The sequence below is a fragment of the Eucyclogobius newberryi genome, unplaced genomic scaffold (genome assembly GCF_026437365.1).
Source record: "Eucyclogobius newberryi isolate DKJ021-1_F unplaced genomic scaffold, fEucNew1.0.hap1 SCAF_6, whole genome shotgun sequence".
Lineage (NCBI taxonomy): Eukaryota > Metazoa > Chordata > Actinopteri > Gobiiformes > Gobiidae > Eucyclogobius > Eucyclogobius newberryi.
Window position 1 is genome coordinate 28,990,171 of NW_027316278.1, and position 14,420 is coordinate 29,004,590.

General features: G+C 44.1%; 1 protein-coding gene across 1 annotated transcript in view; it reads right to left on the reverse strand.

Annotated features, from left to right (window-relative positions):
• The window catches only part of oxct1a (3-oxoacid CoA transferase 1a), an 88,375-nt gene that overhangs the window by 27,478 nt on the left and 46,477 nt on the right, over positions 1-14,420 (reverse strand). Inside the window, exon 13 of the mRNA XM_072433824.1 lies at positions 12,074-12,149. Within this exon, the coding sequence (XP_072289925.1) occupies positions 12,074-12,149 (76 nt within the window). The remainder of the gene's footprint in view (positions 1-12,073; positions 12,150-14,420) is intronic.

Genomic DNA, 14,420 nt, shown 5'->3' on the forward strand with positions numbered 1-14,420 from the left:
TGCATTAAAAGCTCCACAATATGGTGACTTATCTGTCTCCATGGTAACAAGCAGGTGATACCACCAGCCCAAGTTACAGGTCAGATCTGCGGAGAGGCAACTCCCCTCTAAGTAAGAACAGATGTTTTTCAGGATATTTCTTCTCAAAAAAGTGAAATGCTCAATAAATCAATTTTAATGCATTCTCAGGCTGAGAAATAGATTTTCAAAGTTAGGGGCCTGGGGGGCCCCTAACTTTGAAAAGTTAGGGCCCCCCCCAAGCAATTTTAGGGGCCCACAAGCGCGCGCTGCATCGCAGCGTCATAAGAACACGATAAATGTGCTGTTTTAAACCTGGTTATTAGCATGTAAAACAATTTAAGGCAAGGCAAGTTTATTTGTAGAGCACATTTCATACACAAGGCAATTCAAAGTGCTTCACAGCAGGAAAAAATGCATTCAAATCACAAAGAAATTACAGAAACAGAAATACAATAAAATTAACTAAATTAAAAATTATCAATCCAACTGATTGTCTAAACTAATAAAATCACAAACAAAAAGAGAAGAGTGCAAAGAAAAAATCCTTTCAGTCATATGCGCAGCTAAACAAAACTGTTTTTAGCTTAGATTTGAACATTGTCAGAGTAGAAGCCTGTCTCACATCTTCAGGAAGACTGTTCCAGATTTTAGCTGCATAAAACTGAAACGCAGATTCCCCATGTTTAGTCCTGACTCTGGCACCAGCAGGAGGCCGGTCCCTGAGGTCCTCAGAGTCCGAGATGGTTCATATGGCACTAACATATCCAAGATGTACTTTGGTGCTAGGCCATGGAGAGACTTGTACACAAGCAGAGCTGCTTTAAAGTCTCTTCTCTGAGCCACAGGAGCCAGTGCAGAGACCTGAGAACAGGACTAATGTGATGGTACTTCCTGGTTCTAGTCAGGACCCGAGCAGCAGCGTTCTGGATGTACTGCAGCTGTTTTACAGCTCGTTTGGAGAGGCCAGTGAGCGACATGTTAACTATGTGAGTGAATGGTACTAACAAACTGTTCAGCAAAGACTTTAGAAATCTGGTGGGTAACACATCAAGGCAGCATGTAGATGAACTCAGACTGGTGATGATCTCATGGACAGTTTTGTCAGTTACTGGTGCAAAGTGAGTTAGCTTTAAGTGTCTTGGTGGTTTTAGGGTAATTTTTTGCATTGTGGGATTTATAGCATTTTTAATGCCCTGAACTTTGTCATTAAAGAATAATGCAAACTCATTACACTTGGATGTGGAAATGAGTTCTAACGGCAGCTGAGCTGGAGGGTTTGTTAATCTGTTTACTGTGGCAAACAGGACACGCGAGTTGTTACTGCAGCTTCCAATTATTTCAGAAAAAATATCTTTCCCTAGTTCTACATAAGATTAGGTTGTACATGTTCAGCTTCTCTTTGTAAATCTCTTTTTGAACCTGGAGCTTTGACTTGCGCCATTTCCGTTCGGCCCTGCGGCACTCCCTTTTCTGTGCCCTGACCGAATCATCATTTCTCCATGGCGCCTTCTGCTTATTTTTAACCATTTTAGCCTTTATAGGGGCGATGGTGTCCAGAACATTCAAAACACTAGATGTAACAGAGTTCAACAAATCATTTACATTAGAACATGAGACATTTTCAAAGTTTATAATTTCCATAAACAGTGCACCTGTGCCATCACTTATGTGTCTCCTCTGAACAACTGCAGGACCAACCGGAGGTTTGGGAGAAACAGACAGGTCAAAGAAGACACAGAAATGATCAGACAGAGCAACATCGATCACATTAACATTTGAAATATTTACCCCCTTTGTAATTATGAGATCTAGAGTGTGTCCTTTGCTGTGGGTGGGGCCTCTCACATGCTGAGTAAGACTGAAGGTTTCAAGGACAGCATCAAGCTCTTTAGCGTTTCTGTCACAAATATTAACAACATGCACGTTGAAATCACCTGTAATGACCAAACCATCAAAGTCTGTGCATATGACTGAAAGCATCTCAGTAAAATCATCAATAAAACTTTGGCAGTGCTGGGGAGGCTTGTATAAAACAATGAAGAGAATGGATGGAGACCGTTTTAGCTCCATTTTAAAGGATACATACTCAAATGATGAAAACACCCCAAAAGACAACCTGCGGGTAATTATTTCATCTCTAAAGACAGCACAAACTCCACCCCCTTTTTTGTTTTCTCGTGTTTCAGATTAAAACTTAAAGTTGGGTGGAGCAGATTCTATCAGAACTACATTTCCTGTGTTTTTTGTCAAGCCATGTTTCAGTTAAAAACATAAAATCAAGATTATAAGAAGAAATAAAATTATTAATTAAGAGAGATTTGTTACATAAGGATCTGACATTTAGCACAGCAAGTTTCAGACTAGTTTCAGTGGGACTGGGCTTTATCTTTTCACAGGGAATATGAATCACATTTCTCAGATTGTGCCTGACTCGCATTTTGTTTTTCCATCTGTGTGATGATGTGACTACAGAAATAGCACTATGGGGGGCTCTTTTTACATAGGGCCCCGGGTTGGTTTGATTTTTAATGTGACAATAAGTCCCGGCAACGCTGAGACCCAGTGCATCCTAGCTATGAGAGATACCAGGTGAAAGGCGAGGTTGGATGGGTGGTGGGGCTTTTGTAGCCAAGGAGAGTTTGGGACCAGGTGAGAGGCGAGGGGGGATGGGTGGTGGGGCTTTTGTTGGTGTAGTCGGCTTGTGCAGGGAAGAGTTGATAAGTATTGACATAGCCCTTGCTATATTGGGCGTGAGTGGAGCCATCTTAATGCCTGATTTGATCAGACTTTCAAAATGGCTGGGAAGGCCCATGGGTGAGAGTGGAGATGAGAAGGAGAATGATGAATCTTTAGTGGGAGTAGATGTTGCAGGGGGAACCCAGGGCTGGTGTGAAGGCAGGGGCGATGACAGGGATGTTGTTGGGCTTGTCACAGATGGGTCCAAGGCCTTTGAAGATTGTTCCTTTGCTGGAGGCGGTGGAGGTGAATGTGGAGCAGCTGGAGCTGAATCCTTTGCTGGTGGTGGTGGTGGAGCAGCTGCTGATGAATCCTTTGGTGGAGGCTGAGGTTGTGGTGCTTTTGTTGTTGAAACATTGGCTCGGTCTCTGGCTGATGGAGCAGGAATTCTTCTCTCATTCCTCTCTTCTCTAACTGTCTTTCTGGTTTTTAGACAGTTTTGGAAACGACACAGAGTCGTTTAGGTTGAAAGTAGCAGTTTTTCTTGTAAAAAGTGTGCTCTTCTTACCATCGGTTGACACAGGAATGGTATCGTGAAGAACTTTTTCAGATTCCAAAACAAATATCCGTGTTTTCAGCTCATTAATTTCTTGTAGATATTTCCGACAGAGTTCACAGTCTTTCTCCCTTCTTCTCCTGGACATGTCGCTGGCGTCAGATATGTCGTTAACACTGGAAAAATGTTCTTAAAATCCTTGGTTTACTTGAAAAAGTCTTAAGCAAAAATGCTTGGAAGACAAAAACTGATAAAAAGCAAAATAAATAAGGAAAGCAGCGATAGACAGCGGAGCGAGAAAAAAAGCGTGTGCACTATTCGGAAGCAGGATATGTATTTAAAGTACTTTGATCTGTTATTTGATATGAAGAGCACAAATACCGAATCATATAAACCATGATCTTTCAATACTGTTAAATTCAATATAATAATGTTTCTTATATACAAAATAAATACTGTTTACAGCATGTGACACAAGGAGATCTTGTGGAATATATGAAATCACGTCCTACAAAATAAACTACTAACATATATACATTGTACCTGTAAATAAGAGTGTTCTATTTTGTTTTTATTCGGTTTACTTACCTGCTAATAGTATTACCTAGTCTTGTGCTAGCTATTTTTACTTTATTTTATTCTAGTATCATTATTTTATTATCTTATTTTTATATTTTTATTATCTATTTTATTTATTTCCCCCCCTCCATTCCCTATTAAGATAGGAGAGGAGTTTTTGTTAATAAGAGTTTTTTGTTTTTGTTCATAAGAGTTCTATTAAAGGCGGTATGGACGATTTTTCGGCGATTTGAGAACGCAGGCGGAAGTGCGCATGCGCACTCCCCCGTGCGGACTGATACAAAACACACGTGCGTTTGTTTATTAGCGCAACGGAGCGCATCGCATCGCTCGTCTCCCGTAGATTTCTGTCCACTTCTGCGTCAGCTCGAACTGTCTTTCTCGGTCTTCATTTTGCCCCGTACACTGAGGGAACTATATTATGATAGATCCATGCGCTTAGGCACGCGGAAACGTGGGGACGAACCGCACGTGGCTGCAGGTGGGCGATAGGTGCGTTTTAGGATTGATACGTGGCAGGACAAATGATTTATCCACGCCACGAGGAAATATGATAAAAAATTTGCTGAAAAAAATCGTCCATACCACCTTTAAGGGTGTGTTTTTGAAACTTCCTATAATCTGTCCTTTCCTCCTGTTCTACTCCGTTGTAACAACGAAATTTCCCCTTGTGTGACATTAAAGGATTATCTCACACGCACTGTCAAAACATTGCGTGTGAGATAATCTAAAAGGTTCTTATCTTATTTGATCTTATCTTACATTGCCCCGAAAATTAGACCGGGCATTTCCGAGGACACGTGAACGCAACAAGAACACAGCGGCCAATCAGATGCCCGCTTTCATCGATATTTCGTAACGGAGACCGCTCGGCCAATGAGAAGCGTGTCTGTCAAAACGAAACTTAAGCGATGAAAATGCCCCGAAGATGGCCAAATTACTAGTTAAATCTTGATTTTTTTCGAGGAGGGGCACGGTGGGCCCCCTCCTATTTCAAACCGTGGGCCCGCCGGAGATTCAACTGCTTGCGGGCCCCGGGCCCCCGTCTATTTCGCAGCCTGATTCTAATGAATTTTGTTCATTGGCAATGGCAATAAACCTGTTCTGATGTCTGATGCATGCACGCAAAGCAATACAACTCCATGGAGACAAGAAGGTCGTGAACCGTCCATCAGAAAAGCACACAATGCACATTTATTAACTCTGTGAGATGCTAAACTCGCCATCATTTCTTAAAGGGCTCTCAAAACATATTTACAATGCAACAAAGCATATTGATAGAAAATAGTATTGTGTTATAGACCATTTTATGTCACTGACACAGTGATCTCAAAGTATCACAATAACACCAGAAAAGCAAAGGGGCTTTCAAACTATATTACATAGGTTTAAACATATGCCCAAGGGTTTCTGATTGGAAAAAAGAACGGAGGTTGCAATTCCCCATAACAATTAAAAAGAAAATAGATTTTTTTTTTTTTGAGCAGTCAAAAGTATTCAAAATGGCGTCTGTTGTGTATTTTCTGTAAATTTCTGTATGGGAATTTTTCGGGCCATAGGCTTTATTACAGTAGACAAGACAGCTTAGTGTGAAATATAGGTGCACGCAGTTACCTCCATGAACCATGAACTTGTGAGAAGAGGTGCCAGGGACCAGCAGTACGTTCTAGGCATCTTATGAACACTGACTTTAATGAGCTGAAATGGGGATTTGATGTTAGTCTGCTAAAATAAAATCACTTGCCAAACTAAACTTATTTTGTGTTTACTTACTGACCCAGAGAACCCTTTCTACTGCCAACCAATTGAGCTCTAATTGAAGTCATACAACTGAAAATATAGATTGCAAGTTATAAAACCTACCAATCTTTATTCTTTCAATTTGTTGTCCATCATTATTGTTCAATATCTTATCTGTCCATATAAATAAATAAATAGCTTCAGAATGCTGTGACATGATTCAACCCCAAAGACATGATCGTTGTCGGCTCGAATGATTTTAAGACAATATATTAATATGGCAAGTTTGTGGAATAAATCCAACGCAAATAATGATAAGGTTCAACATTCGTGGATCATAAGTTTGTATGTTTCTTTCAAAAATGTAATATCCCAAAGAGTTGCCCCTGCAGTCAATCTGAAATTAAAAACATAACATTCTAGAATGTGAAGTATCGCTAAAAAGTAAGAAATGTACGGCAATACTTCATCAGTTACAGATAACTTCTCACTGATAATGCGGTGAACAGACAAGTAATTTCATCTTGTACATGATGCAAGTTATGTGGGATTCCGGTAACACCAGGAACAGCAACTACCTCTGGGAAATAAATAAAACTGAATGGGCAAAACCTGAATTGAATTGGAGCGGGTAATTGTCCCCTCTGCACCAGCCTTAGGTGAATCATAACAGAATAATACAGCCCAAAAATAGAGCATAAATTAAGTTTTTCTTTTCGCACTTGTGGGTTTTATAAACCCTGCAGTGCCGTAATGATTGCTGTGCGACGCCTAGCTAATTAAATGTGAAAGTCATTGTGCCATCCTGCGTTCAGCATTCAGTATTCCTGGTTCGTAGTTCCCCTTCTTGAAACTGCAAGACGCACACTTTCTATTTGAGTTCATCGGTTTCTGTTACAACGAACAAAAAACTCAAACTACATCAATCGGGCCAGTCGCACAGCCAATTCTGCGCTGCTTGTTCTTGTGCTTCTTCATGTTTGTTGACGTGGTTCAATTAAAAAATCTTCCCATACTCATTATTAGCTCGCAGCAAAAAGAACAGCAGAAGAATAACCGCTAAATGTGTTTCATCAATGTCCTGTTAATTAGCAATCACGCTAGGAAAACAGCTAATAGAATATGTGAGGAGGATGTATGATTAAAGAGTAGTGACGCTGTCTTTTGGTGCAAGGAACAGACAAACCCACTCTTTGAACTGCTTATACTTTATACAAGAACTTTGTGATGCAATTTATACTCAAATAAATTTCACAACTGGACTCAAAAATACATGGATAGACACAAACATACATTGAAATGTAAAATAAGACAAGCTAGTACTTCCCTTGGAGAAATTCACTTGTCAAGTAAAGAATCTGTACATGCAATTAAAAAAAGAAAATCATTTCAAATCAATACTCAATATAAATGAGATAAGATAAGCCTTTATTTGTCCCACAATGGGGAAATTCCACTGTTGCAACAGAAAGTAGGCGCAGAAGTAAACAATAAAAAACAGATAACTTGTTAAAAAAAACACTCTTACAGAAAAACTCTCAAAACATCTTATACTAAATCATAATAACAATAGTGACACTCTTATTGACAGCCGTTATATGAACAGAGAATATTGAAAAATCAGTATTGCACATGGGTATGACTCGACACATTTTCAGTATTTGTTATAAAGTCTGACAGCAGCAGAAGGAAAGACTTGCGGAACCTCTCCTTCACACAGTGAGGGTGGATCAGTCTCTCACTGAAGCTGCTCTCCAGAGTGGACAGAGTGTCCTGCAGGAGGCGACACTCATGGTCAAGCATAGATGCGAGTTTAGCCAGGACCCTTCTGTCCCCCACCTCCTGCACCGAGTCCAGAGCACAGCCCAGGACGGAGCTGGACTTCTTGATGACTTTGTCCAGCTTCCTCTCCCTCTCTGTGATGCTGCTGCTCCAGCAGGCCACACCGTACAGGAGGGCTGATGCCACCACAGAGTCATAGAAGGTCTTCAGGAGTGGCCCTGTCACTCCAAAAGACCTGAGTCTCCTCAGGAGGTAGAGCTGACTCTGGCTCTTCCTGTACAGTGCATCTGTGTTGTGAGTCCAGTCCAGTTTGTGGTCCAGATGAAAACCCAGGTACTTGTATGAGTCCACTCGCTCAATGTCCCTTCCCTGGATGGTGAGGGGGCAGTGGGGCGACAGCTACGGAAGTCGACCACCATCTCCTTGGTCTTCCCCGTGTTGATGAGGAGGTGGTTCCGCTGACACCAGTCCACAAAGTCCTGTGCCAGTCCTCTGTACTCCGCATCATCGTCGTCCGTGATGAGTCCGATGATGGCTCATCAGAGAACTTCTGCAGGACACAGCTGTCCGTGTCGTGTCTGAAGTCTGCAGTGTAGAGGATGAAGAGAAAGGGTGCCCTGGGCCCCCACACTGCAGGTCCGGGTGTCAGACACACAGTCCCGTGCTCTCACAAACTGGGGTCGGTCTGTGAGGTAGGCCAGGATCCACTCTGCAGGTCATACTCCACACCAGCCGTCTCCAGCTTGTCCCTCAGGAGCAGCGGCTGGATGGTGTTGAAGGCGCTGGAGAGATCAAAGAACAGGATACTCACAGAGCTGCCAGGCTTTTCCAGGTGAGAGAGAGCGGTGCAGCAGGGAGATGACTCCAATGCCAGGCCGGTATGCGAACTGCAGCGGGTCCATGGCTGAGCTCACGGTGGAGCGAAGGTGGTCCAGGACCTCACCTGTGCTGCTGTGACAGTCAGTGGTTGGCAGGGGGACTGTGTGCGCTGGGTGAGACCAGGCGGAGTGGTGAGCTGATGGGCCGACACAAAGGTGTGAAGAGGAACAGGTGTGGGCCATTGTCCAGCTCTGGAAGAGGGAGCATGCGGCTGTGCAGGGGGAGGGGTGGGTGATTGAGCAAACTAAATTCTCACTTCCTGAGATTTGATCACCCACTGTAGGTCCCCCTCCGTCTGGACAGGGGGAACTTTGAAACCCGAGATGGTTTTCAGGCTCCTCCACACTCCCTAAATGTTCTGCTGCTGCAGCTGATCCTCCATCTTCCTCTTGTAGCCAGCTTCCGCCTGCCTGAAGACCCTCTTCAGCAGAACCTTCAGTTCACGTTTAATCCACGGCTTGTTGTTCGGAAAACACTGCACTGTCCGGGAGCGAACAGTGTTCTCAAAACAGAAGTTGATGTAGTCCGTGATGCACTCTGTGATGGTGTTGATGTCCTTCCCATGTGGGTCATAAATCCAAGTCCAGACAGTGGTGCTGAAGCAGTACCCCAGAGCCTCCTCGCTCTCAGCAGACCACATCCTCACCACACGGGGCACCACAGGCTGCCTGCGCACGATGGGTTCATACACAGGCCGCAGATGTACAAGATTGTGGTCCGAGCTGCCCAGGGGAGGGAGGGGGGAAGAAGACTAAGCCTCCTTGGTGTAGGCAAAAAACAAGTCCAGTGTTTTATTGTCTCTGGTGGGGCAGGTAACATACTGGGTGTATGTTGGCAGAACAGAAGAGGGAGATGCGTGGTTGAAGTCACCAGAGACGAGGAAGAGAGCCTGTGGGTGCTGTATCTGTAACCTGTTGGTGCAGGAGAGCAGTGCTTCACAAGAATTTTCAGCATTAGCATTTCAGTAATCACAATAACATGTGAGAACTCCCGGGGCAAATCATATGGCCTCATGCCAACAGTTCAATTTGTCTTTGTTACACAGCTGCTCCTTTACTGTACAGTGTCCAGAGTTGCACCACTTCTCGTTCACAAACACAGCCAGGCCACCTTCTCTCCTCTTCCCGCTCTCCCTTGTTCTATCAGCGCGCAGTAGATGAAAGTGGTCCAAAGCGATAATAGAATACAGCATTTCTGGGGTTAACCACGTCTCTGTGAAAAGCATGAAGCTGCTGTCCCTGTACTTCCGCTGGGACCGCGTAGGGACCGCGTAAGACCCGCCAGCTCCACCGTCTTGTTCTGGAGTGATCTCACGTTCCTGTGATGATGGCAGGTAGAACAGGTCTGAAGCATCTCTTCGTTTCCTGGATTTTTTGCCCCACGGGCCGGCTTCTACGCGTTTTACTGAACTTCAGCTGGGATTTCGTGTCTGTCCCAGGGGAAAACCACCGCTCTCCGGAGCTTGAACAGCTGTTCCCTCGAGTAAATAAGCACAGGCCGGGGACTAACACACATTGTAACTATAAAAACACGCAATAATCCAACAAAATAAAGTTGAATCAAAGCGGATTCAGCACGTGTCTGCGAGCCCCGGACCTTACAAGTGAATGTGAAAAATATTTACAAAATTACAATAAATAGAGCACAAAATGTTTGGAAAAGAGGGGGAGCGTTGCAACGAGCAGCTGGCTCTCACCAGCGCTTTTTGAGAGCCGGCTGCCCAAAATAATCACAATTATCGATTAACCAAATAATCTTGACATCCCTAACTACATTTTTATTTCTAAACTACAAATGTAGTTTAGAAATATAGATAATCAATATTGAATGCCAGTACTTAATAGAGTTGTAGACAAAGATTCAGTTGTTATGTGAACACCGTTTTTGTGTTCAGATGAACACTCCTGGGAGTGTTCCAATAAGAGATTACACTTGTTTTAAACTTGATTTTGATAGCAATGAAAAGGTCTATTTTCAATACCAGTTTTTGTTTGATTAGCATCAATCACAATTGAATCATTATTCAATATTATTAGTGTTGAACACATTACTTACTATTCCTCAAGCTTGAGACCAGCTTTGTGAAATTTAACTGCCTGATAGAAAAAAAAAGTACCAGTAGATGTACAGTTTTAACTATAGATTAAATTAATCCACTTTATTTTGTTTCTAAAATGGTCACAATTATAATTTTTTAGTTCTTAAGATTATATTGTGCCCAAAATATCACAATTATCGATTAACCAAATAATCTTGACATCCCTAATCACATACAATGTCTATCTATCTGTTTAATGGAATCTTGACCTAAAAACATTGTGTGAACTTCTAATTGGTTTAATGTCTAGCAACAACATGTCAACCCATTAGCATGTTACACATACAAATTAGGCATTAGCCCTAATCTCTCAAAATGGCAGACTCTACTCTCGGCAATGAAATGAACGAGATAGCATCTGCACATGGACGCCACTTCCTTGGATGAATGTGGCAAATTAAAACACTGCTCTGTCTCCAGTGTAAAGAAAAAAAAAAGCTATTAACATAATGGGTTTCTCTATAGAAGATGAAGAGAATATGAATAGCCATCATTCAACGACAGAAGGTTAAGAGATTCAATTCCAGAGCAAACTAATCATCCACGAAAATAATGCAGTATACAGTAGATTAAACCTAATGTTTTGCGTCAAAAGTAGCTGGCAATATTGCTCATACACACTCAATAGGTTGGGTTGACGTGACAGCAAAACATTCTGTAATTCCTATTGTTTAAAATTGAGCTGGAGGTAGGGTCAGTTTTGTCCTAGCCTATGGTTAAATTCACAGGCATAGTAACTTAATAAACTAGTTGTTCATTATGAATTAAGTCTTTGTTTGTGCTTTGTTAAGGCAAATTAAGGTGTAGTTATTATAAAGTGGTAACATTACAAAACCTACAGAAGAAATAAAAACCTACAGTTTCCCAGCTACGTTGCCCTAGGCGCAACTGTGCTGGGAGAAATATGGCAGCTTGAGCACTATCCTCTGCTTCTGACTACTTATTCTATCAAACAATATTTAATTTCACTTGCAAACTGTTCATTGTCCTTTCTTGCCTGTTCCACCCCCCGGGGTAGTGGAACAGGCACATATGAATGGTTCCTCATCTGCCTGGAAGAACTGGTTCTCCTCCTGAGTGGCTCCAGCCCCAATGTCTATCTTGCGTCCGCCTGTCCGTCAGAGAGAACATTTGTCTAAGGGCAGGGGACCCTGGGACATTTGTTTAAGGACAGGGGACTCTGGGACATTTGTCTAAGGACAGGGGACCCTGGGACATTTGTTTAAGGACAGGGGACTCTGGGACATTTGTCTAAGGACAGGGGACCCTGGGACATTGCCAAGTCCCATTGAACATTGTTTAATCCATTTGTCACCATCCGAGACAACAGTTGTGATTTTGGGCGTTATTGAATTGAACGAAAACTACTGGTTTTGCGCTGAATATATCAACCAGGTATTGTTTGTGGCTCCCTGCACTTACCTAAAATAGATAAAGAAATGTAAACAATGTTCAGCTACCAAACCTGAATTATGTATACAATTTTTCATAGCAAATACACGTCTTGCAAAGGGCTTGTGTTTTGTACCACTGATATTGAAACACAGCTTTACATTCTACCATTAAGCTATATTTTTTGGCAGTCACATGTTATTTACTCTGCACACGTCCAAACTGCCTGAGTATCACATTCAATCTGAGCTGTCCCCGCTATGTACTCATTGCTAATCCTATACATCTTTGTCACTATGATTTTCTCATCCTCTTTCCTACATGTCAGCCTCACGTCTTTTTTTTCTTACCGGGATCATCCAGTTGGCAAGATCTCCGCATTTGGAAACCTGCATGGCTCCCAGCATTGTCAAGTTGACGTGACCCCTGCAAATAACAAGGACACAATGAGAAGACAGCTGCCAGTTTTTTTGCACAAGTGAATCTCAAAAAAGTAGATAAGAGGAAGCACAGAATGGGCTGTATTCACCCGATATAAGATAAGATAAGATATTCCTTTATTGTCCCACATGGGGAAATTTCATTGGTGCAACGCAGGTAGATACAGAGGTAGATACAGAAGAACAGATCACTTATAGGAAGTCTGAAAAACACTTTCAGTAGAAGATCTCCTATAAATAAATAAAAAACTCCCATAGACAAATAAATAAATACATAAATACATAAATACCATTGCATGTTATCACGACAGTAATTGCACATGAATATGTGTCACAACAGCAGATAGATTGCACATGAATTTCACAGTAATTGCACAGTAATTGCACATGAATTCCAACAGCAATTGCACATATGACAGAATTGCACATCAGTATTAGGTTAGGTCAGTATTGCGAGTGTTCAGTACTAACAGTTTTTGTTATAAAGTCTGACAGCAGCAGGAAGGAAAGACCTACGGAACCTTTCCTTCACACATCGAGGGTGGATCAGTCTCTCACTGAAGCTGCTCTCCAGAGCGGAGAGAGTGTCCTGCAGGGGGTGACACTCATGGTCCAGCATAGATGTGAATCTAGCCAGGACCCTCCTGTCCCCCACCTCCTGCACCGAGTCCAGAGCACAGCCCAGGCCGGAGCTGGACTTATTGATGACTCTGTCCAGCCTCTTCCTCTCCCTCTCTGTGATGCTGCTGCTCCAGCAGGCCACACCGTGCAGGAGGGCTGATGCCACCACAGAGTCGTAGAAGGTCTTCAGGAGTGGCCCTGTCACTCCAAAAGACCTGAGTCTCCTCAGGAGGTAGAGCCGACTCTGGCTCTTCCTGTACAGTGCGTCCGTGTTATGAGTCCAGTCCAGTTTGTGGTTCAGATGAACACCCAGGTACTTGTATGAGTCCACTCTCTCAATGTCCCGTCCCTGGATGTTCACTGGTGAGGGGGCAGTGGGGTGGCGTCTGCGGAAATCCACCACCATCTCCTTGGTCTTCCCCGCGTTGATGAGGAGGTGGTTCCGCTGACACCAGTCCACAAAGTCCTGCGCCAGTCCTCTGTACTCCGCGTCATCGTCGTCCGTGATGAGTCCGATGATGGCAGAGTCGTCAGAGAACTTCTGCAGGACACAGCTGTCCGTGTCATGTCTGAAGTCTGCAGTGTAAAGGGTGAAGAGAAAGGGCGCGAGGACAGTGCCCTGGGGCGCCCCCACACTGCAGGTCCGAGTGTCAGACACACAGTTCCGGGCTCTCACAAACTGGGGTCGGTCCGTGAGGTAGTCCAGGATCCACTCTGCCAGGTAATACTCCACATCAGCCGTCTCCAGCTTGTCCCTCAGGAGCAGCGGCTGGATGGTGTTGAAGGCGCTGGAAAGATCGAAGAACAGAATCCTCACAGAGCTGCCAGGCTTTTCCAGGTGAGAGAGAGAGCGGTGCAGCAGGGAGATGACAGCGTCCTCCACTCCGATGCCAGACCGATATGCAAACTGCAGCGGGTCCATGGCTGAGCTCACGGTGGAGCGGAGGTGGTCCAGGACTAGCCGCTCCAGTGTCTTCATCAGGTGGGAAGTGAGAGCCACTGGCCTGAAGCTGTTGAGGTCTTTGGGGCGCGGTGTCTTAGGCACAGGTACCAGACAGGAGGTCTTCCAGACCTGTGGTACCACCCTCAGCTTCAGGCTCATGTTGAAGACATGCTCCATAACTCCACACAGTTCATCTGCGCAGGACTTAAGGAGCCTGGGGCTGATGCCATCAGGTCCTGCTGCCTTCCTCACTTTAATCCTCTTCAGCTCACTCCTCACCTGTGCTGCTGTGACAGTCAGTGGTTGGCAGGGGGACCGTGTGCTGGGGGGATGGGTGAGTCCAGGCGAAGTGGGGAGCTGATGGTCCGGGGCAGATAAGCGAAGAGGAACAGATGCAGGGCATTGTCCAGCTGTGGAAGAGGGAGCATGCAGCTGTGCAGGGGGAGGGGCGGGTGACCGATCAAACCTGAAGAAGTGAGCATTTAAATCATTCACCCACTGTAGATCCCCCTCTGTCTGGGCAGGGGGGATTTTGAAGCCCGAGATGGTTTTCAGGCTCCTCCACACTCCCTGAATGTTCTTCTGCTGCAGCTGCTCCTCCATCCTCCTCCTGTAGCCGGCCTCAGCCTGCCTGATCTTCCCCCTCAGCTCCCTCTGCACAGTCCTCAGCTCCTCCTTGTTCCCTGACCTGAA